The sequence below is a fragment of the Perognathus longimembris genome, chromosome 22 (genome assembly GCF_023159225.1).
Source record: "Perognathus longimembris pacificus isolate PPM17 chromosome 22, ASM2315922v1, whole genome shotgun sequence".
Lineage (NCBI taxonomy): Eukaryota > Metazoa > Chordata > Mammalia > Rodentia > Heteromyidae > Perognathus > Perognathus longimembris.
The window spans coordinates 24,379,673-24,404,232 of record NC_063182.1 but is presented as its reverse complement, the minus strand read 5'-3'; the positions used below and the strand labels follow the sequence as shown (position 1 = coordinate 24,404,232).

The following is a 24,560-nucleotide window of genomic DNA, read 5'->3' as shown; positions in this document are numbered from 1 at the left end:
AAAATACTTAAGTTCTCAAGGATTCGTTTTCAAGATAAATCTTCCAGATTTGAAGCATTTAGTTTTGTGGGTTTTGAAGTAGGGTATGAATGAAAGTTCCTGTCTAATGAAATTCAGAATTGACTCATCTCTTTCTCTTTTCTCTCTCCTCCAGCTCTTTCTCTTTGTTGTCTGGAACTTTGAGCTCTACATGATACCATTGGTTTTGTTGTTACTATTGACATGGAACTACTTCTTGATCATATCAGGGAAAGATAACAGGCAACGTGATACAGTAAGTCTCTACTTTCTTACTTGTGTGTGCTTTTGTACTTATTTCTAATCTGTCTGACAAGAGCAACATTGAATTTGGTTTTCCAAACTGGAGATTCTGTCTATGAGTACTCAAGTTTGGAGGAAAGTTTTGCCAGCAGCTCTTTGGTCTTAACACAACAATAGAAAGTATTTCTGACATCAATCCTCTTGGTAGGAAATAAAACAGGGAGTACACCAAGGAATGAGCTATGGTTTCTTGTTTCTTTTAAATCATATAAGACTGTTATTCCAAGTAGTTGTATCTTTTATTCTTTAGATTTGTTCTGTGCCTTGATGAATCCTGAAATAAGATATACTATCACAAAATTATTAATGAACAGATAAAATGAATGTATTTTACTTAGTATCTGGCATTATCTGTATACTACCATTGGAAGGAAGGAATGAGTGTTGGTTGTTTCCTGGAGAAGAATATTAAAGTACTTTAATTCAATCAGTGTTCACTGAACAATGGGGAAAATATCCTCTCTGTCATTTTTGAAAGTCTTTAAAATGTGTGAGACAACCTTCTCTCTCTCAAGAAGAATTTTCTACTGGAAAGTAGACCTAGCACACTATAATCACTTTTGTTATTTTCTGCTTTGTTTTGTTCCCCTTAGATTAGTTCCATACCCCGAGCAAATACACTTCCAAAGGTTTCCCCATATATAAATAAATGAGGATGAGGGTTTCTTTTCCAAACATGACATTTGCAATTGGATGACTTGATGAACAACTGTTGAAAAGAATTTAAAGGATTGTCAAACATAAGAATCTACTTAATTACTATATGTCATATTAGATTCACTAAATTAAATATGTTTTCTTATTCACTATTAAGGTATCTTTTTATCACTTTCTTTAAGTGTCTTTTTTTTATTTAGTCAGGACTTTTCATCAATCACTGCACCCAGAAGGCTATTCTATTATAATACCTTATTGTAATTATAAGCATCGTAAGGGCTAAAGGCAAACCTGTGACCAAAAACAAGCTATGTTGTACTTCCCATGGCAATATAAGCAAACTATACTTCTTCAAAATAATTTTTATGAATGCAATGCATCTTTTAAAAATATTGTATTTAGGCATTTATACAAAGCATTTGCCATTCAACAAAGCAGGTTATGAATGCAGTACGACTTGATCAGTCATCCCTTTCAACATTCTCTCCCAACCCTCCCTACCCTTCTCTCACTTTTCTTAATTTTGTAGAATAGGTATTAATATTTTTGCCATTTAACAAAGCAGTTTATGTATACAATGTCATCCCTTCAACATGTTCACCCTTCTTCGATCCACCCCTTCAAAATGGTTTTCTTAGTAATCAAAAAACAAAAGAGAAGAAAATGCTGATGCATGACCACTAAATACATGGCAAGATTCACCAACAACACACCATATTTATGTCTATCTCTCTCACGAGCTTCTAAGCTTAAGGGAAGAAATCCTGTTGTTGTTTTTATTCACAACTTTCTCGGGAATGTGCTTTGCAAATTAGAAATGTTCAAAACATTTTTTTTGTAAACTATAGCAAATCAAATATGAGATTGCTAAAAGATTTTAATGGTTGGGCAGCACCAATAGAAGTTATTATCCCTGGCAAAGATTTTATGGATAAGTTTATTGCACACTGAAAGACAAACCCCCAAATACCTTAAACATTGGTGTTTTGGGGACTAAGAGGTACTTTTGTCAATTAATACAGAATATTCTCTCTAAGAAAATAGGGCTGTTTCAGACAATTGCTTTCTTGTCCCATTTATTGCAAGGAGATTTGTGAGAATGTTTCATTCAGTTGCCTTGAGACAAATTTGCAAACAAGATTATTTGCAAATAGGAAAAAGTAGTAATTTAGTTTTAGCTTCTTAATACTCTGAGGGAGTACATCTTCAATATTTAGTCAATGATTTGAAAATTCTTAGAGAAAAATTCTGAAACCATAAAATTTGCTTGTTATCTAAAAGTATAACTGACCTGTCTGTAAGAGTCCACTTCCTTTTTGGCCAGTCCTGGGGCTTGAACTCAGGGTCTGAGCACTATCCCTGGCTTCTTTTCCCCCAAGGTTGGCACTCTACCACTTGATTCGCAGTGTCACTTCTGGCTTTTTCTGTGTATGTGGTGCTGAGGAATGGAACCCAGGGCTTCATGCATGCTAGGCAAGAACTCTACAGAGAGGCCACATTCCCAGCCCTAAAGTCCACTTTTAAAGTGGTTAAAATACATAATGTATTCTTGATTACATTTTTCTACTGGTTTATAAAGTGAACTTTAAAATTCTCAAACACTTTATAAGCCTGTAGAAAAAATGAATAATGCATAATTAAAATTGCATGACACATAATTTTTCAACTGCCCTTTATCTTTTACAAAACACAACTCTGATAGAATTAACTTTTTTTCCCCTTTTAGTCACATGTCTTCTAATAGATCTCCGCCCCCCTCCCCCCCCCCCCCCCCCGCCCGCCCCCGCCTTTGCCCTGGGGAACCTGTTATCTCCCAGCCCACTATGAAACATTCTATAGTCTAACTCTCCTAGAATGCCAAGTATACCCCATAACTCCCAGTAATTGCCTTTTATTTGCCCCAAACACACATATCCACAGATTCTGTTCTTCCCAGGCACCAGAGCAGCAATCACGACGTTTCATTCAGCTTCTCATTCACTGGCTCAGTTGAGACCTTACGTAACTCTTAAATCCAATTTGTCTAATTATGTGTTTTCTGGCATACCCAGCTGTGCATTTGAACTGGTTGCTCCTTTTCAAAAGAAACCTGGATTATGCTTTGCTGGTTGCAGTGTGTGTGTGTGTGTGTGTGTGTGTGTGTGTGTGTGTGTGTCTGTCTGTCTGTCTGTCTGTCTGTCTGTGTCTGTCTGTCTCTCTGTCTGTGTGCACATGCAAATTAAGGAATAATGTTGTAGGGGTTGCTGTGTTGTGACTAAGTGACTCAATGGTAGATAGCCCTCAAAGAAAGGTAGTTTTGCCCTTACTGGTACCCCAAAGCATTGTAGAATCTTTCGGCATGTATAAAACTTTACAGAGTCTCTAAGCCAACAAGCAAAACCAGGAAGACTTTCTGTCTTAGGAAAGAAAAAGAATGAGAAATGCAGGGCAGCTCACAGGACTCTTCTGTCATTCAAAATACATTCTGTTCATTCCGCTGAGAAAATTGATTAGGATGAAAATTATAAAAGAAAAAATGTAAATGACCTTCAGGTCTACACAGAAAAGAGACAAAAGGAAATCATAGTTCCATGATACAGATGCTGAGAGGGGAAAGCAAATACACAGTGTGAAAGATGAACTGTGGGTGAAAATTCTGTCTTCGATGTACTGATTGATAGTTGAGGTTAATAGGAAAGGATCGAAGAAGGTATGTTGTTTATTAAGGAAAGCCTTGTTGGTCTTGGAGAGCCTTAAGGTTTCAGGAGCCTTTACCTTTCCCCTACTATAGTGACTCCATATGAAAAAAATGAAAATAATCCTTTCCAAATACATTTTTTTGCACCTTATGACTGGAACACATTACGGATAGAGTAATGAGGCACAGCCATTTGTGAGGCTGAAAATGTAAACTCGGAGTAGCTCCTGAGGAAGGGGTGTAGTTAGATGTTATTTGACTTCCACTGTTAGATGTGTTAAAAATAAGAAATTCTAGGCCTGAATCTACCCAGTCTGGGACCACGACATTAAAATTTCTATCATGAGGATTGTTAGATTTTTTTCCAGAGGAACCTGTTTAATGCATGCTTTATTCAGAAATGTCCCCGGCATGAAAGGGATAGCGATAGAAATGTCATCCTCCTCTTGGTTTCAGCTGTCACTCCAAACACTGAGAAAAATTATCCCGTGAACTGCCTATTAGGATGCTACCAACTATCCAGGTTATAGACACTGGGAGACAAAAATATCTTACGTTGAAGATACCCAAGAAATAATATCTATTTAATTAATGAACCCTTATTCAACTTGGGTGCTCTGTGAAGTACTTAATGTTCATCCTATCAGCCTCTCAGGAGAGAAACAGCCGATTGTGTTACCCAAGCCAGCAGATCGAGCCCTTCTATGCCCTTTCATCATTAAGGACACACAGGTACATGAAGAAAAAAAATAAAAAGCTTCCTGAACCCGTTCTTAAAAAGAGGGACCCAAGTCTCACAGAGGAAGGAAATGGGTGAACAAACAGGCAAACCAGGGTCCTATTGCGCCCTGTGTGGGTGTCATATTTACCTATGGATAAACTTCCCCAAGAGGCCATAGTCAAAGTTTGTGCTGCTACATGAATTACATCTCCTCTTGGGGCTCTATTTTGCTATATCCCATCTTCCCCTAGGCAAGTTTCACCCATAAATGATGGAGGGGGAAAAAGTAACATTAACACTATCTTATTAAGTGGGATCTTATTAAGCAGATTGTATGTATCAGATATCTTGCTAAGCCTTTCAAAGACATCTTATTATCCTTTTCAATAAGTATATCAAATGAATAATTCTAAATAGTTTTTATCTTTATTTTATAAATGAAGAAAGTCAAGATGACAGAGAATAAACTGAATTCTACAGGGAAAGTGTGACATAATCTCTAAGTTTTCCCCTTCTTGAAACCTCAGGCTATTACTGAAGTACACACTTGGAATGTTTTTCGTACTAGAACACTTTCTTCACATCTTGGATGTTTACACAAATCCCAAAGCCTTCCAGATTCCTTCCATGGTACTCACTGATTTCTCCAGATATCCATTCCAGCCTAGGTGTCCCATCAAAGGCAAAAGCGTTTGTGGCCTGGAGATGACCTTCCACTCACCCGGTTGAGCATGGAAAGGGTTAATCAAAGCCGGGTTTTTTTTTTGGGGGGGGGCTTTCACATTAGTGAAGAAAGTCTTTGAATTTTGTTAACATACAGAAATTCTTCAAGCTGGGTTTTTAAATTATGCTTTAAAAGAACATTCATTCCTACTATCATGATATGCCTCCTACACAACAATCCCAGTTGTCTAATCAATGGTGGCATTAAAAGACTGAAGAGTGGAGCAGATCGATGAAATCACTCTCTGACTCATGATATGACTATGACACAAATTGAGACAAAGTCTGCCTTGCAGAAATGCTTTAGTAAACACTGAAATATTTAGTTAGTTCCCTCTGATGACAAAGCACTCAGTTCTTATTTCCCCCTTTAGAATAAAACTGAATATTGTTTCTGGTTGAGCTTGGTCCAATTAGGCATAGAACACTCATCTTTAGAGATGAAGATTATAAAGAAAAAAACATTCCCTTACATCATAAATACTATTGTTGGAAAATTTAGGAATGTCTCCCAAACAACTGGTGTTTGATCTGAATCCCTGCCAAACATACATATTACATTTTTTTCAGTTACTCTTCTTGGTTACAAAGTAAACCACGATGGAATATTTGAATCGGTGGAATAGTAAACAAGAGAACTATTCCTAACAGGATCTAAAAGGCTTGCCAAAACTAAACTAATAGACTTAGAGGACTCATTTACAAAAGCACTTTGAATATAAGTTAGATCCTCTGTACTTCAATATGATTTTATCACTCACTAAAAGTACCAGAGACCACATCTATGCTGTTTACATCTCTGAACCAAAAAGGCCACATCCTCAGTGCTCTTAACAGAAGCCTCGTTGAGTCATACAGCCTATAAACACATCTAAAAATGGATGGTTACTCATTCCTTCTTCGTGCTTACTTCAACAGCAGTTTTCTCAATTTTTTCAGAAGGTCAACAGCTTGCAAAAATCTAAGGAGGACCATGCAGAAATCCAGACCTTTAGTTTTCCAACACAATCACTAGTGTAGAGAAGTTGGAAACAGCAGCCAATGAGATGTTACTAGAAACATTCTCCCCCATGAACCTTATCAAAGCTGTTAGTCTTGCAAGCTAGTCACTTACTGTACAGAGTAGTATCCCAATTCATTGATGATCAAAACAATCTCAGGATCTGGACATGAACCAAATGGATTTCCATATTTTCTCCACTCATGCCCCCAACCCCATTATGACCATATCCCTTTCCTAGGTGACTGGGCCTTCTACTTAACAAGTGGCCATTGCATATGGAAAGCCCTGAATTCATCGTCAAGTTAGGGTTTCCAAAAATAACAAATAAAAGCACTGATGACAAATTAAGTTAGAATTTTAGATAACCATGTTACATATTCAAATTTTCAATTTGAATGAATATCTTATATTTATCTGACAAGTTTATCCCAATGATGTCTTATATTCTTGCCTGTAGACCCATAGAGAAAAGATGACCCCCAAAATAAAATTCTAATTGTAACATTGTGCTATTTTGGTGGTTCCCTAACATCTTCCAACATGGATAAGCAGGGCCCATCCAAACCACAGATGAATAAGCTCCATCTCCTCATTATTCTAGGAAGATTGTTCCTGTCGGATTTTATGTTTTGCTTTTTAGTTGTTTGAGCCAGTTTCCTTGCCAGTTTCGGTCTATGCTTTGGTCTATGTTTACTGAACAAAGGGTGGGGCTATTGAACCAAAGAGGAAACAAACACAAATGTCCAGATATCCTCATGTTCTTCTTTCCACTTAATTCAACTAAACCATAATTTCTAACCACTTGGGAGAGAAGGAAACCAAGGCACAAAGAGGTTGTGACACTTTCAAAAGGTTCTTCACCATAGCTGGACAAGAATGAAACTCTGACAGACTTTCAGTCCTACATTCTCTTCCTGTATATCCATCCCACAGACCCAGCAAAGGCAACTGTTTGACAGAGTCAGCAAGAAGGGGTGATACTTATGTCTTTGGGTATATAGGGAAACTGATTCTCGGATAGTCACTTCAGCCAAGTCAATCCATTTGAGTAGGAATGCTCTGTGTGAAACAGATGTGTCCCAGGGAAGAGTAGTGTCTAGTCATGAACCACAGGAGGGCACCATGATAGAGATATACATGCTATGACAACTCTGTGGAGCCTTGGGAGCCAGGTGGAAATTATGTACTGATGTGTGGCACAGTTGTAGTGCTGGAACTCCTTGCTATAGGCAAGGCATCTGAAAGACTTGATCCAAGTGGGGTACACTGTGTCTCTGTAGCCGAAGAGGGCTTCATCAAGACTAAAGTGGTGTTCCAGCCAGTTGTAGTCATGGTGAAGGCCAGATTCTTCCTAAGTAAATTACTCTGGCTACTATGGGGCTCCTCCAACTGGGACCTGTGTCATAGTTGTAGGGAAATTATTTTACCGCAGTAGGAAGTGGTGGGACCACACTGATGAAGAAGAAGTTGAAGGAGAGTCTTCTGCCTTGAGAAAAGAAGAACCTTGAGATGGGGTGGGTCATGGCCTCTGTGAAGAAGACGGGTGGTTGGCCCTTACTACAGGAAGAACAGTGGGAGCAGAATGCACCCAAATATTCTACATATCCTTACCTGCCTTTCTACTTCTTAAAATACATTTGCAACTACATGTTTTTTTATCATGTACTTTAAAATTCATCACACTGAACCCATGGTGATCTACGTTTATATTCTATAATGAGTCTGGGTGGTAAGTGGTAGAGCATTTGTCAAGTATGTAGGAGGTCCTGGGTTCAATTCCCAGCACCATAAGCAAACAGCAGCAAAATCTTCTGTATTCTATAACAGAGTTAGTGGTATTCTGATATGTTGCTGGAAATTTTTGGCTGTATAGTGGTTGCATAATTTTCATTATACAAATATTATTTTCTTTAAAAATGTTTGCTTCAGTATTTTTTTTCTATTTCTATTCCCTAAGGAAAATTTTTAAATCTTTAGGCGCTTTGGCAAACTCTGGGAAGACATCTTGAAGATTTTTTTTTAAATTTTGGTAATTAATACAAAATTGACATCTGTTAAACCTTAGCATTCTATGTATATGTGCCTGGTTAATCATTCATTATTTCTTCTGGAAAAGCATTGCTGACTTCTTTTTTCTCTTACCCCCCAGTTCTCCCAACCAACTGGTGCTCTCGGGGATTAAGTGAGCCTGCCTCTCTAGGTTTCCTTTTCTCCCTCATAAATTCATTTGTTATACAGTTGCTGACTAGGCATCCATTTTCTGACCTGACTTAAGTTACTTGAAACCCACTGGTACCTGGTCATCTCTGGCTAGTTAAAAATCTCCCTTCCTTTGTGACTGTTTGTAATATAGCCTACTTTTACTTGTCATACTAATCCCAAATCCACACCCTCACAATTGCTGCCCAGGATTAAACTTTATGGTTCACACCAGAGCCACATAAATAAATTCTTTGCACATGCTTTCTTCAAATTAGTCAGGGGATAATGCCTGTAGGCCCGAATAAAGGCATGACCCGTGTAAGTCCCTGCTTCCTCCCGAATGCTCCGCCCCCTGGTTGGGCTCCTTGCTGTCTCCAGAAGTCTCTCTGCCTCTCCCTGGTGACCCTAGCCTTTTGGGGACCCGTAAGTAAGATATTTCTTGTGCTTTACACACTTTTAGTGTCTCATTGTGTCTTACCTGGCCACATGCCTGAACCTCCCATTTATCTTTATCAGGTCTATCACGTCTATGTCTGGTGTTTGTATTTTCTCCATCAAAGTTCTCTTAGAAAGGGGTTGTCATGGCCTTTAGCCTCATTTGACAGAATCTCGAGACTAAAGTAGAAATCATAATGGTAAAAACTTCAGCACTCTCACTGTACTGAAATATTTGGTTGTGAGTCTTCTGAAGTAGCCTATATCTATTATACTTGTTCTAATCACAACACAGAACAAGTTTCAGTCATAGCAGCATATAATATTTGCTCAAAATTGTTTGATGAATGAACAAATGTTTTAGTCTGATCTTCCTGTATGAATCAAAGACTAATTTTTATGCACAATTGTTTCCAGTCAACACACTAAAAAAAACCTTAGAGGATTATCTGTTTAAAGATAACAAAGGCCTGTTCTTTACCCCCAACAGTGTAACTTAGTAAGAAAAAAATAGACAAGTAAATAGCAGGATATAATAGGTAGAAGGAGTACCTATTTATACTGAATATATGAGTGTGTTGGTATGTAAAGGAAAACGCTAAAAATCATGTAACATCCATGGGCCTCATCTCTCTCTCTCTCTCTCTCTCTCTCTCTCTCTCTCTCTCTCTCCCTCCCTCCCCCCTCCCTCCCTTTCTCCTTCCCTCCCTCCCTTTCTATGTTTGCCTTTAATACTTCTTGGGTTTACAGACTGTCCTTTTCCTCTCTTCTCCAATTGCAGCTAAACCTAAAATTGCAAAGATAAAATTGTAGAATGGACAGTGATCAGTGTTACCTGTACGTGACATGTTCAAACAGAAAAGGTTATACAGGGAAAAAAAAAACACTTCTATTTTTACCAGGCAATTTTCTGAAGATCTTCTCACTAGAAAGCACAATTCCTAGTTTAGGTCTATCAAGATTCAGAGGAGAGACCTCTGTTTTAACGTTAGTGGTAGTGGCCCTAGAAGGTACATTTTAGTTATCTTCATATGTTAGCCTCTGCCATGTATGTGAACCCTTCACTTCTTGTTCAGTCTCTAGAGATGCATTTGAGAATGTCCCAAAGCAAAGAGGTGCTCTTCAGTAGTTATAGTGGATTTTTCCCTGAAACCCAGGTCTTTTCCATTGAATGAGTTCTTAGTTATGGTGAAGGAAACATGAAGATATTGGTCACATTAATGCTGCCCCATTAAAAGGATTAATTTAGTTCTTTCAGGGTCCTAGTTAATGCTTGAGAGAGTAGATTGTTATGAAGAGAAGCTTACCCACGTGTGTTTACCTTCCTCTGCACCGAGGCTGGTTCCCTTTCCACTTCTAAATCCTCTTGTGATGCAGCAAAAGAAACTCTTGTCCAAAATTGTGAGTTAACAAACTTATTTTCCTTTAACCTGTATAAAGTACTCAAACAAGCAAAAGCAACTTGAAAGTAAGTGTTACCACTTGTACTTCTCAAGATGGTAAAAGATGATTGGTGAGATTAACTTCCAAACCTCCTACTTATTAGCTAACTTTACAAACTCACTCACTCCTCTGGGTCTCAATATCCTCTCCAATGCAATGGGGACAACAGCTACTTTCTTGGAGTTGTTTTCCTAGGGATTTAAAACACAGCATAATGTATCAAGCACATATATATATATATATATATATATATATATATATATGTGTGTGTGTGTGTGTGTGTGTGTATATATATACATATATATAATAAGTTTTCAGTAAATGACGAGCAGCTACCTCATTGTGTGTAAATAAGTCAGTGTGGATAAGATGGAGGCATATACATAATAGGTTACTAACTCTGGAAGCATTGTCTTCTACTATTAACAACTATTCTTAAAGAGAATGGTTTTCCACAGCCTTAGAAGTTGTTTTTAAGTTTTAACTGTATAGGCAAAGATAATAGCAATGTCACAGTAAAATTTCCTATGTCTATAATCCCCCTGGTATGTGTACAGAACTTCCACATACATCCAGTTCAATACAAATCTGTGTCATCTGAAAAACCATATGAAGAAACTTGATAAAAAAAAATCCTCTACAGATTAAAGCTTCAAAAACCCTGGAAATTTTCAGAAATAACCATAAATGTATGTCTTTTTACACTATATCCATGCATCTGTGAAAGAAACATTTTTATTATTATACAACATATTTCTCCACCCTGTACAGTACACAGAGACAAAGGCAGGCAGCACCAGAGGCGAAGGACAATTCAGTAAAGCCGTCATTAGGTCTAGAAGCAAAATAATACTCTATTCAAAAGCCTCACTTAGGGAAAGGGAATGGTAAACCTACAAGAGCTACCAAGCCCGGAGACAGGAACTAATGTTAATAAATCAGAATGAAACATGAAAATGTCAACTTAATCAAGCATTTAAATTTTATTAATCAAGCCTAATTTTTATGAGTGCAAATAATCACTGAAGCTGGACAAATTTGTTCTCGATTGCATCAGAAACATAATTTTAATATTTAATGGACTGATGAATTTAAATGGAGAATTATCTTTATGAAACATGCTCTTCATAATTTGCCATTAAATGAGAAATAAAAAAATCAACATAAATCTTACATAAAGGTTATTTAACTAAATGTTGGTACTATAAATATTATAAATGCACAATGAAGTAATTTAGTGATCATACAATACACAAGATAAAGCAGAAATGGGACGTGGACCGGGAAGGCTTTTGCGAGGTGGGAGAAAGCTCTGTGTTACATTGCAGGAAGCTTATGATATCACTGTTGGCTGGATTTGTGTGAGGTTTCCTGGATATTCTTTTCACTCAGGCTTCTGAGCTACAATGTACCATTTACCACAGGCATTCTTTCTGCTCCAAATCCACCAGGGCTTTCTTTTGTGAAGATTATTCTTTGTAAAAAAAATTAATAAAATTTTTATCGTTCCTTATAGAAAAAAGATAAAAGCACTGGTGTCTTCTGGCTATGTGTTTTGGTATTTAAAACATGTTCCTTTTATAGTCAAATGTCCCTGATACTATATTCTCAAGGGCCTGGAAGCATTGTAGGTGAAAAAAAAAAAAAGATAAAACTCACTCATGCCAGTTTTTTCTCTGCATGTATATCCATTCTACCCAATCTCTCCATGACCCTTAGCGCATTGCTTAAACTAGGAAATTCCTGTGAACTTTCATAGAAATAAAATAAAATCTTAACAGGTCACTATGGTCCAAAGGCTTGCTAACATGAAGCTCTAAAATAAGGTTGGGTTCTTTTTTGTTGTTGTTTTCAGGTATTTTTTTTTTAAGATTTCCCAATGTTCCAAAAGTGTCCTATTAACCTGTAAGCACATGTGCTAAATTATACATTTATCTGAAAAGAACTTGCCTATTGCCGTGCTAATATTCCCAAGCATCGCTGAGGAGGTTAGAGCCGGGGACCTTCTGAGCAGATGGAAGGACACTCGCTCTAACAAAAACCACAGCAGTTTCCTCTTCTTGCTTTGCAGAAAATGTGTTAAATAAATAATAAATAATGCAGAGCCTTCATTAGACAGACTAAAAAACACCAATTCCTAAGGTGGTTTTCAAAACGTCAAACATTTGAAATTGTGCCATGTGTTTAAAAATAGAAAGTTGTTTTGGAATGGAGCTTTGACTTTAAAGAGGCTTAAAGAAATAACTTCCATTTTATTTGAACTTTATCATTTATGCCCTCCAATTTTTTACTTTAAAAATATTGAATTTTATAAAACATTAGTAATGAATCTAGTAATCTTTTCAGCTTGCTTTAAAAGCACATTAAATAACTCATTTGGGGAGGGAGAGGAGTTTTTTTTTTTAATATTTTTCAAACTTATAAGTAATACATGCTCAAGAAAGCATTTTCTAGAAGAACATTAAAGGTTAATAGTTGACCTATTTTCTCCTACTCAACGGAATTAATATGCAATATCCTAAGGACTCCGCGATTAGAATTTTCCTCTAAGCAAAATATACAATACATTGTGAAGCCTTTAGGTGGAGACATAACTCAAGTAAACACTAGATTTCTGTTCACAGTGCTTTGTGTAAGTCTAAGAATACTGAGAATGGAAAAGACAGAAAAATTCATTTAAGATATTTAGGTTTATTATAGAGTTTACATTAGTTATTGTTTATAATCTTCCTTAGTGAATGAATATTTCTTCATATTAAGCTAACACTTAAGAAAATAAAAGGTTACATACTCCTGGCCAGTAAATTTCCTGTCTTCACACCTTATAGCAAAGCATAATATACTGCAAATCAGAATGCAGCTCTTGATGCAGAATACAGGCTGTATGTAATCAGTGGCATGAATCAAAAGTCATCTGATAGCCACATTAAAGCCACATTTTCTATTAAGAATCAGACAAAATTACAACATGGCACTTCCCAGAATGAGCCAAGGAAATGCATTCTGCAAGAAATAATTGTATTTGAGTATGTCTTTAAAAATCAGGAAGTCTTTTAGCAATAAGTACTAGTGCTTTTCTCTTTTTGTCTGCCTTCTTTTCTATTGCAATATATTCAGCCTCACTGGCAAGCCTATCACACTAATTATTATTACATCTAGTGGCTCAGCTATCTCGATGACTACTGTAGCTGAAATATTCCAAGGTCAAATCCTTAATAGTGTGAATCAAACTAAGCTGCCATCATACATGCAGTGACTTTCGAACTACACTCTATGAGACCTCACATTATCCCATTTGTGAGTCTTGGTATTCTTGCAAATATGGGATAAGCTGTATGTGCAGTATAATTGTACCATTCATTTTGTAAAAGTATCTTCTCAGAAGTCTTGTAAGAACCCTCACAGGACTGCCCAAGCATACATGTAATTACCTTACTGATGACCAAAGTCTTAGCCTGAGCTCTGATAACTTCCAAGTGGTCCAAAATCAGGCTGGGAATATGGCCTAGTGGCAAGAGTGCTTGCCTTGTATACATGAGGCCCTGGGTTCAATTCCTCAGCACCACATATATAGAAAATAGCCAGAAGTGGCGCTGTGGCTCAAGTGGCAGAGTGCTAGTCTTGAGCAAAAAAGAAGCCAAGGACAGTGCTCAGACCCTGAGTTGAAGGCCCAGGACTGGCAAAAAAAAAAAAAACACAAAAAAAACAAGTAGTCCCAAATCACTTAAGTGGTTGTATGCATTTTTTCTCTATCACAGGCATTCCATAACTTCATCTTACACTTACTCGTGTACTGATTGCATGAGCACACAAATGCATTCTCTGCCTGGTTATGCACACACATGATAATATTAATGGACTCCAGGCCATACTGAAGAGTTCCATCCTCTAATTCTTCCATTATCTTGGAAAGAAATAAGCATTTAGTGAGTGATGTATCCCAATTTGAGCATCTGTACACATTTGAGGTTCTGTGAATATGAAATTAAAACTGAAACTTCTTTTGTGACAATCTCCTTTAATATTTTAACATTGCAGTTGCACATCTGAACAGCAGTGATTTCTTCTTTAAATATGTAGCTTTTTTATAGACTGCTTGAGTAAAGCAATTTGAATTGTGCAACTGTTCATTCCGAACATAGCAAAACATCCATTTCATTCAAGATTATCTTCAAGGAAATAAACATACAAAAGAAAGTAGTTTGTGTCAGCATTGGCTTTCAATGCGTATATTTTCACAAGATCTAGTATTTAGAAGATGAACATTACCACCATTTTTTTTCAGTGTTTTAGAGAAGTGGAAGACAAAATTCCTGAGAAAATTACAATGCTAAGTGCTTTAAGAATTATTTGAAGAGCTTTAAGATTCCTTTTGTTACCTTAGGTTTATAGATGTGCCATCCATTGGGATTAAAAAGCAGTAATTAGTATTCACTGTCCTGTGATGATTTTAGAAATGCAATATACCTGAATCCACTATTGATTCTGACACTGGGTTGGTCTTCTTCCTTTTGTTGCATCCTTCCAGTCACTTCTGCCCCCCTCCCCCCACATCTTTGGTCAAGTAAAATTTTATTTCCTAGCAATGTTCCATGGTGTTGGGTTATATTGAAAAAGTATTAAAATATTGAAAGAAACGCTTGTACATCTACAGAAGATACATAGATTGTATAGATGGGATGTGTACCATTTTGTAAATTGATTATAAAAATGTGCAGCCACATATTGCATTTTATATGTTAATGAAAAAGCTTCAGTAAATATTGAATATGGAAGAAGAAATATTATCCCTTTTAAAATAATGTTATCTGCTTATCCTTTGGCTGTAATGTAGCTGGCACCCTGCATTTGGGGCTGTCTGTGTGTGTGTTTCTTAAAATGTCATCTTTATTAGTATTACATTCAAGGAATAGTAGCAAGAATCAGTTTCTTTCAAGACCTTCCTTCAGTGTGTGGCATATAAGTCTGTGACGAGCGACATTACAGAAGGTCATGTCACTTTTAACTGCTTGCATTACATCTTTCTGATTTCCCTAGTGCCCTTCCTTTGTTTGATTAATACTACTTGCTTTCAAGTAAGGTATCAGAAAGCATAATTTGGAAAAAGAATTCTGGAGCCAACCTAAAAGATTTTCCCTTAAGAAAGAAAAGGAAGGAAGGAAGGAAGGGGAAGGAAGGAAGGAAGGAAGGAAGGAAGGAAGGAAGGAAGGAAGGAAGGAAGGAAGGAAGGAAAGAAGGAAGGAAGGGGAAGGAAGGACGGACTTTGTAAATGTATTTTTTCTAAAATGTATTTATGTTACGCTTTCATTTTTTTCCATTAAGGAACTGTGTGTGTGTATGTGTGTGTGTGTATGTGTGTGTGTGTATGTGTGTGTGTTATTGCTGAAAATGTTTGGGCAACTGGACTTTGAATACTTGGAAACAAAACTATTGTGCTTATTTGGTTTTATTTGAAGAGGAAAGAGCTGGAATTTGACACTAGGACTCCTGTATTTTGTTTGTTTTCTTTCGTTAAGTGTTAAACTCCACCCGTCTACTTTTAAATAGCAGGTGTTGTTTGAGTTCTCTGGGAAAGGTTGCAATTTTGTGCAGTCATTAAATGTACTTCAGTGATATATGTGGTTTGTTTTTAAAAGCTCAGTTTGCAGTTTGAGTTCATTGAGTCTGGCTGAAGCTCATGTCTAAAAGCACAGCTCAGCTTCTAACACACTCCTGTCTTGTGAGCCATTCATTTCACTGGACCACTAACGCCTAAAGACTAATTGTGAAAGCATCACCATTTTAATTTAAAGTCCTCATGCACATCTCTTACTGTACCCTTCTACATGTTTCTTAGTGTCAGTGAAAGCATGAATCAGAATTTTGTGTGCCATTAAGAACATAGAGTATTTGGTCGAAGGAAAAAAAGATACAATTTAATTTCCAAAAATTAATGTTGACTGCTATGCTGATGTTCTTTTTATTACAAGACATTTTTGAGAACTTAGTTGGCTACAAGAACTATGTTAAGCACTTTACATACATGCTCTTTTTGGATCCTTAATCAGTGCTATGAGATATAAGGGCTATTATCATCTCCATTTTCATGGCACCTTAAGCTTCACCTGAACAAAATGTAATAGCACAGATACATTACAGAGCAGAATGGAGGTACCAGTAAGAAACCATCTGTATTATAAATCCTTACTTGTAGATGTTTATGATGTAACATTAAAAAGCCACTAGAGGAGGGGAAAACCCTCACTAGAGTGCTAACACACAACATAGAGGGCCTCACTAACACAACACTTGGCTGCCAAATGCAAATGCAAATGGTTGTATCGGGTGGTTCTGCCTGCACATTTGTGGAGTAATTGTGCGTAGCCAATTGCCCACATGAGCAGGATAAGAACAGTTTTGGTTTTTCAAATGAAGAGCCCGATTTTGTGGACTTCTTTGAGTCATAGTTGAACATAAGATTCACAGATGGTTTGTAGGATGTATAGATGAATGTAGTACGTTCTCTCTTCTCTCTCTCTCTCTTTGTGTGTGTGTGTGTGTGTGTGTGTGTGTGTGTGTGCATGTGTGCATATGTCTGCACGTATGTACATGCTGGTACTGTGGCTTGAACTCCGTTCCTACATACTGACCCTTAACGTTTTTGCTCAAGGCTAGAAGTCTATCACTTGAGCCACAGCTCCACTTCAGCCTTTCTGGTGGCCAGTTGGCAATAAAAGTCACAAGGACTTCCCTATATGGGCCGGATTCAGGCACTGGTCCTCAGGTTCCCAAGTTCTCAGAAGTGAGCCACCAGTGCCTAGCAATGTACTATTTACATTTATGGTTGAGTTATATATTTGGAAATGAATTTCCTAAATTCCCAAATCTTAAAGAGTGAATGTTCCCAGGCTCCTTTCCAGGCTAACGTTTGAAGCCTTTTTGAATACTTGCCCTTATTAATCTGTGCCATTGACTAGGTATAAGTCTTTTCATATAAGCTGAGTCAGGTCTATGGAATAAAGAAGAGTCACTGAAAAATGTGTTCAAAAATATGAAAAAAAAATAGGAGCATGTGCCTGGAATCCCAATGTTTAGGAAGCTGAGGCATGAAGACTGTGAGTTCAAGAGCTGGCTTATCACAGAAAGACCCTGTCTCATAAAGGACAGATAATGTATTTATGTATTTGACAAAAAATATACTTCTTGAACCTTTGCTATGTATCTAGCAATCCTCTAGGGACAACCTGACACCATACTGCCTTTATAGCACTTACAGTACAATGGTAAATGCTGTGGTCAGGAAATTTATAATACACTTTTAGTAATAACTACCTACAATAGGTTTTAGTTTATTCATGAGAGTAAAAGTGAAATACTTTCTTTTCTTTGACATATTTGATACAAATGCATAGGTAGTTTTAGCGAAAAATCATAACTAAATTTTAAATGATTCAAAATAATCATTAAAAAAATCTTCATAGGGTTGGAGGAATTCCTTTGATATATTCCAACATGTTGAAACTTTGTGGCTGATTTCCTTTTTAAAACTCTGTCACAAATAGTCCAATTTGGGATAGCCTGGGTTAGCACAGCAATGAAACCTTGTTACTATTGTTGTCTGCATATTTGTAATATGAATGCTTCAAGCTGGAGAAAACTGGACATCAACCTGAAGCTTACCTGAGAGTCCCAATTTACGTTCTGGAGAATTGATATGCATTATCAGGAAAGTATGTCCCTGATAATCATCTTAGAATTCCCACATTGCCTTGGACAAGGGGATTTATAAGTGATTATGGAATAGCTGAATATAATTAGAGAAAATATCAAGAGTTGTTCTTGTTAGTTTGAATTTCTATATGTAGTGTAGTATAAATCCTGTTATGACCACATATTAGAAACTAGGTATTGTGTTACTGTTTGTTTGTTTTTTTCAAATGCTGAGTGTCCCAGTGAAAGACCTTAAAATTCTATCATGTACTAGAACATGGAAAATGTGACATTAACTTAGAAACAACTTCACAAATGTCACATGCCCTTGACTATATATTGGTTCATGTGACCTAGAAGTTTATATGTGGTTTACATTTAAATCATATAGAGCTTTTAGAATATTTTAACACATAACTGAAAATTCTAATCTACTGTATCAGTTTACACAATTCGTGGCACAATGCAGTGTTGATATTCAAATTTTTACTTATAGATTATTCCTGCTTATATTCAGAAGACGCACAAAAGGGTTAAAGTGCCCCTAAAGTTGTGAGCTTTGGTAGGCTTCAGATTATTTGATCACCATGAGTCTGTTTAGAGATACTCAGACTGGATTAGAAAATGGCATAAGCATCTACAAATTATATTAAGTGTTATAAATGTAGTAAATGGAGACATATCTGAATGACAAATCCTTCTCTTCTTTTTTGGTTTGTTTTATTTTACATTTTTTACTTGCATATGATCCAATTTTTGTGCCTGTAACTGTTAAAAAGACCTAATCTGAACTGAAGTGAATTTCCACTCTTAATGCCTGAGATAAAGCAGCATTGCCTGGAAATCCAAAATCATTAGTCCATTCCAATAAAGTTGGTAAACTAGAGTATATTAAGTATATGTATGGCATGTACATGTACATACAACTTGTATGTGTATGTGATATATATATGATCACAGAATTCATTTCTATTAATGACATCCACTCTCATATTCCTTGTATGAAAAGTCACAGAGAATTAAAATGAGTTTTGAGTAATCTATAAAATTCCAAAAGTACAAAGATAGTCAAGAGATGATTTTTTGCATAAGAATTAAAATTTGAGCCATAAAAGACATTGTTAATTTTGTGACATAGACCACCAGAATGAATCAATAAAGAGTGGTAGGTTTTTTTAAAGAATCTTAGAGTCTGGCAAAAAGTACATTAGAAATAGCAGAGCTGTTTCATGCTTCATTATTTAACTCTAAATTTAGAGTACATGACTTAGACAGCAGCATAGGTAGAAGGGAAATTTCCTGATTTGAAGGATTCCCCAAATGAATGTTTGCCTTACACATACTTCAAATTCTTTGACACAAAACATTTCTCATGTATGAATTCCTTGATGGGGCTTCAGTTGCCTGGTGTTTAATCAGTTAAAGGCAGAATCTTGTCTTAATCTTCATTCCCAGATCAAACATCCTTTCCCAGTGCAGGCATTTCAAATGTTAATAAAGTTTTTATTTCCAAAAGGTTCAAAATGACAGAACAAAATTCTCTCCTTTAAGAGCGCAAAAAACGACTTCTGTTTCTGTCTGCAGGTAGTGGAGGACATGTTAGAGGACGAGGAAGAAGAAGATGACAAAGATGACAAGGTAATTATCTTTCCCAGCACTTGGGTACCTGGGGATGGGGGAATGGAGACATGACACTGTTTTCACAGACAGTTAAAAAAGGAGTTGAAGTGTTTGAGTTCAGAAAATTGGACAGTGCTGTTTATCATCCTAACAATGTCACTGCATGTTGCAAAGAGGGAGAGAAGGGCTATAAATTCTCTTTGCTTTTGTCCAGAGCTGGGTCAAATATTTTTCTGCTAGGAAAATATATATATATATATATATAAAATTTTAGCTTGTCTGGAACTTGGTAGCTCTCATGAAGATAACTGCAGTGACAACTCTTTTTGAAGGGCAAAATATGTGTCCTATCTTGAGTATTACAAATTGGTCTATACTTTGAAGGAAGAGGGAAGTGAAAAAGTAGCTGCCTGCATGAGTTGAACATGGATATCATCATCAGTAATTTCTGAAGAATGGTCCAGTGAAAGAACAGGGGTATAGAGAATTCAGAAGAACATTTAAATGACCCCAGTGCTCATTGTCGCTGCCTACCCTGGGACTAGTCCCACGTTCCTCCTCAGGGAGGCCCTTGTTCAGAGGAGCTTGCATTTTGATTGCCTCTTGGCTTGGGGTACTGGCTACAGTAAATAGCAGCCAGTTTCTATAGCTATTTAGATTGGTTGTCCCTGGGGAAAGAGGACATGAAAGATGAATTTGAAGGCCATTGTACTAGGGCAGCAGTGGTAGTGGTCACAGAGCTGTTTTCTGTGGCAAGGAGGGAAAAGACGCATGACATCCTGACCTCTGGGCATTTCTAGACCTAAAATCTAAACATTCCGAAGGTGAGATCAGGAAGCAGAGGAGAGGATATTAATTATTCACACATTGTTCAACATATAAAACTTGATTTTGGCCTTCACCCCAATCTGACTTTTGTTATCCTAAAGCAATGAAAAAAATTTGAAGAGAAAAACATATCTTAATTTATGTCCTTGGCCTTTGGTTCTGGTAGAGATGAACAGTTATGTCTCAGTGTAAGAATTTGTGTTGCATTCATTTTTTAAAAATCACAGTGACTAGTTAACCTCATAAACATTTTTTTCTGACTATCAGTTCTTGAAGGAAAAATGGAAACATGCACTTTTTTCCTTCTAATGCTCTTTCAAACACTTTTTAAATTGATAGAGCTCTTATGTGAGATTTTTTTCCCTTCTGTATATCACTTAGTCATTAGCGACATCACCAAACATAAAACTAACAAAATGTCTTTCCTGCAAAAAACACATATGTGCTTGTTTTTTAATGTTAAATAACATGAGCATACTCTTCTGGCAATAAATGATATGATTTATTGTTAAGGTCAGTTGTAGAGCTGTAGAGAGCTTGTATTTTAAGTCAACGTGTCAGTTCTGAATCATCATTTCTCTGCTGATAAACACTGAGCTGCCATCCATTTATGGCCATTTCCCCTTGCTTGGTGCTGCTTTATTATGAAAGCTGCCATAAAGATCCCTTCCAGCAGCAGGCGCTTGCCCAGAAATGTTAATAAATGGAAACCCTTGGTGAAGTCTACTACTTCATTGTCCCTGACTGAAGGAAACCTCTATTTTTGAGCCAGTTTGTTGATCCTCTATTCCTTTAATCGTCTCTTTTTCATGGTCATTTTTTAGTAGAGAGGAAGTTAGGCATGGGAAACAAATGCACGCCTGGATAACCAGCTCACCATAACATAGACATCAATTGGAATACGCCAGGATGGAAATACCACCAAATCTCTAGAGTGGCATCTATTGTAATCGAGTGTTTGGTTGTCTGAAATTGAAACCCTGGTTCTAACACATTTTCAGATCTCGTTACCAAAGTTGACTGAAAGTAGATGCTTAAATTACTGTGTGAATTCAACTAGATTCATTCATACAGGATGCTGACTGTGTGTTTCATGGGAAAAAATTGCGAACTGTCTCTGCATAAATCCAGCTCTTTGAATGAAATCTATATTATAAACATATACATTAAATCAATACATAATATATATATATATTTGAACTCATAATGGAACTGATAGCGTGAAAATCTCAGAACAAAAGAATTCTCAAATGTAACAAATTACGATCGATTTTTAAATTCTTACATAATAGTGGAAAAGATAGAGTAGATGTCTTGAAATGCAGTTTTCACACTAAGAGGTGGAAATATGTATGTTTCCATTTACCAGCTTCTGTCTCCCGGCTGGGTCTCACAGCAGTAAAAGCTGTAAGTCTTGGCTATCAGTGTGTCTAAATGGAAGAAGGGTAATTTCCTACTTTAAAAAAATTCATTGGTTCCTCTATTTAAAGTTTGTGTATAGAGTCATGCGTAATGGAATTTCATGAGAAAACAAATGTGTTTTTTGCCATATGAACAGGTACTAACCCCTAGCTCTCATTATTTCTCTGTTTTCTCATATGGTATAATAGTAAGGTCAGGTCAGTGGGTCCTCTTATAGGATAAAAGTAAAAAAGATTAATAAATGTGCCAAAGCCTCACTTTAATTGAACCTGAAGCACATGTTGCAAGTATGTAAAATATGTCCCAGATGTTTCACCAGGGCTGGTGTCTTGGCTTTCCCTGATTGCCACCAGGCAGCTATTAGTCCTCTAACCTTTGGACTTGGGGGTAAATGGGGTATTACGCGGCACAGAATGAGAGCACCTGTTTTCCATTCAGCAAAGACCCCTGGCAGGCTTTGCCTAAGTCCATCCATATGTTTTCACTTAGCAGATTGTTGGGCGATTATGAAAAGTGTCTTTCTTTAGAGCCAGCATTGACATTAGTCACTCACAATGAAAGGGCAGGTCATTGGCTACTTGACAAGGTCTGTGTGGGCATAAACTACAGTCCTTTATTTCATTTGAGCTTGAGGTGTTTTCAGTAATTTTATGCATGGCAAAGATGAAGATTATAATTACTTCACAGAATAACTTGGTAATAGGTTTTCTTTAGTATGGACCTTAGCACCTGGGTTTTAAAGTTGGTAAAGGCTAAAGCATGATGCCAGGGTCCACCTTTTTCTTTTATCTTTCCATAGTTGGCCTTGTATTTTTTTTTATAATTGAGTTCCACATTTTATTAAAAGAGTTTACCAATACTCAGATGAGAGTTTGTGGGACCATAGATTTGTAATTTATTCTCAAATCTATTCATAAACCCATTGCTCATATTTTCTATAAAATAAAATTAGGTGGCTTCTCTCTTAATCCAATCCCATCAGTTTTACAAAGGCAGTTTTAAGTAAGGAGTCTTAGTTACGATTCATCAACTTGTTAATATTTTCATTTGTCTGCATTATGTAGTACCACTATGTTAATTTAGGTTGGAGATGAAAGTCTTTTTTCTGAGTTAAACGTTGCAAAGACATCATACTGTGTTCTCCATTCCCTTTGTTGTAAAGCATTCTCTCAGTCATCAACCACAAAGTCACAGTTTGACCTGATTTTTTGACCTGACATCAAAATCTGCCTTTGTGGCTAATAGAATGTCTAAGCAAATAAAGCTTAACTAAATTACCTAGGTGCAGTTATCAACAAGCCATATAACAGTGTTTTTCACCATGTTATATATCATAATAAGGTGGTTAATCTGCATAATCTCAACATCTAATTAATGAAGATCAGTCTTCCTTTTGTGGTTTAAAAAGTTTCGGCATGCTTCCCATGGTGTGTCCTACCGTACCCTTGTAATAAGATCCAGCTGCAGTCTCAGGAAGCAGAAACAGAATGCAGGTTTCCCTCAGGACAAGCAGGAATTCAAATGCATGGCATTCTAGTAATGTTTATTGATAAAAGATATTAAAATGTTCAGGCATTTATGCTTACATTGCTTCTCCTTTTTGTTCAACTGTTATGTCAAGGTTACTGTGTTTCAAGATAACTAAATGCAATGAATGAAACATACCGGAGGAACTTCAAAATAGACAGATTGTTTGCTTTAATTCTTAAAATCTGTACATTCTGGTTTCTTTCTATAAACCAAACATGTGACTAAGATTCATACATCTCTATATCTTAAACCAATTGTAGGAGTTGGTACAGAGAAAGAGATAATTGTTATGGGAGATGTTAACCTGACAAATTGCCTTTTCTAGTTACTCTCAGTGAAGTCGCTGTATCGTAGGGAAATAGACAAAGGCTTTGGAGAAAGGGGAGATGAGAAGCAACCACAAAAATTAGTGTGTGTGTGTGTGTGTGTGTGTGTGTGTGTGTCTGTGTCTGTGTCTGTGTCTGTGTGTGTCTATGTCTGTTGGTACTAGGGCTTGAAATCAGGGCCTCATGTTCTTGCTTGGCTCTTTTGCTTAAGGCTAGAGTTCTTCCATTTTTCTGTTGTTGCTGTTTTTATTTTCCCCCACTTCCAGATTTTTGCTGGTTAACTGGAAATAAGAGTCTCCAGGGGCTGGGGATATGGCCTAGTGGCAAGAGTGCTCGCCTCGTACACATGAAGCCCTGGGTTCAATTCCCTAGCACCACATATACAGAAAATGGCCAGAAGTGGCGCTGTGGCTCAAGTGGCAGAGTGCTAGCCTTGAGCAAAAAGAAGCCAGGGACAGTGCTCAGGCCCTGAATCTAAGCCCCAGTACTGGCAAAAAAAAAAAAAAAAAAAAAAAAAAAAAGTCTCCAAGTTTGGGCTGCTTCAGCGAGCCTCAGACCATGATGCTGAGGTCTCAGCCTCCTGAGTAGTTACAATTACAAACATGAGCCACCAGCATCTAGACAAAAAAATTATTTAAAAAATATTCTGAGGGCTGGGGATATGGCCTAGTGACAAGAGAGCTTGCCTCGTGTACATGAGGCCCTGGGTTTGATTCCCCAGCACCACATATATGGAAAACGGCCAGAAGGGGCGCTGTGGCTCAAGTGGCAGAGTGCTAGCCTTGAGCAAAAGGAAGCCAGGGATAGTGCTCAGGCCCTGAGCCCAAGGCCCAGGACTGGCCTAAATAAATAAATAAATAAATAAATATTCTGAGGGCTGGGAATGTGGCTTAGCGGTAGAGTGCTTGCCTGGCATGCATGAAGCCCTGGGTTCAATTCCTCAGTACCACATAAGCAGAAAAT

The 24,560-nt window shown here is 37.0% G+C and overlaps 1 protein-coding gene across 11 annotated transcripts in view; it reads left to right on the top strand.

The window, feature by feature from the left end:
• The window catches only part of Mctp1 (multiple C2 and transmembrane domain containing 1), a 346,766-nt gene that overhangs the window by 254,536 nt on the left and 67,670 nt on the right, over positions 1 to 24,560 (top strand). For 8 of the 11 annotated variants that reach the window (XM_048331271.1, XM_048331270.1, XM_048331275.1 and 5 more), the window contains 2 exons: positions 155 to 274; positions 19,456 to 19,509. In XM_048331271.1, the coding sequence (XP_048187228.1) occupies positions 155 to 274; positions 19,456 to 19,509 (174 nt within the window). The remainder of the gene's footprint in view (positions 1 to 154; positions 275 to 19,455; positions 19,510 to 24,560) is intronic. The other 3 variants (XM_048331276.1, XM_048331277.1, XM_048331273.1) reach the window with 1 other exon arrangement.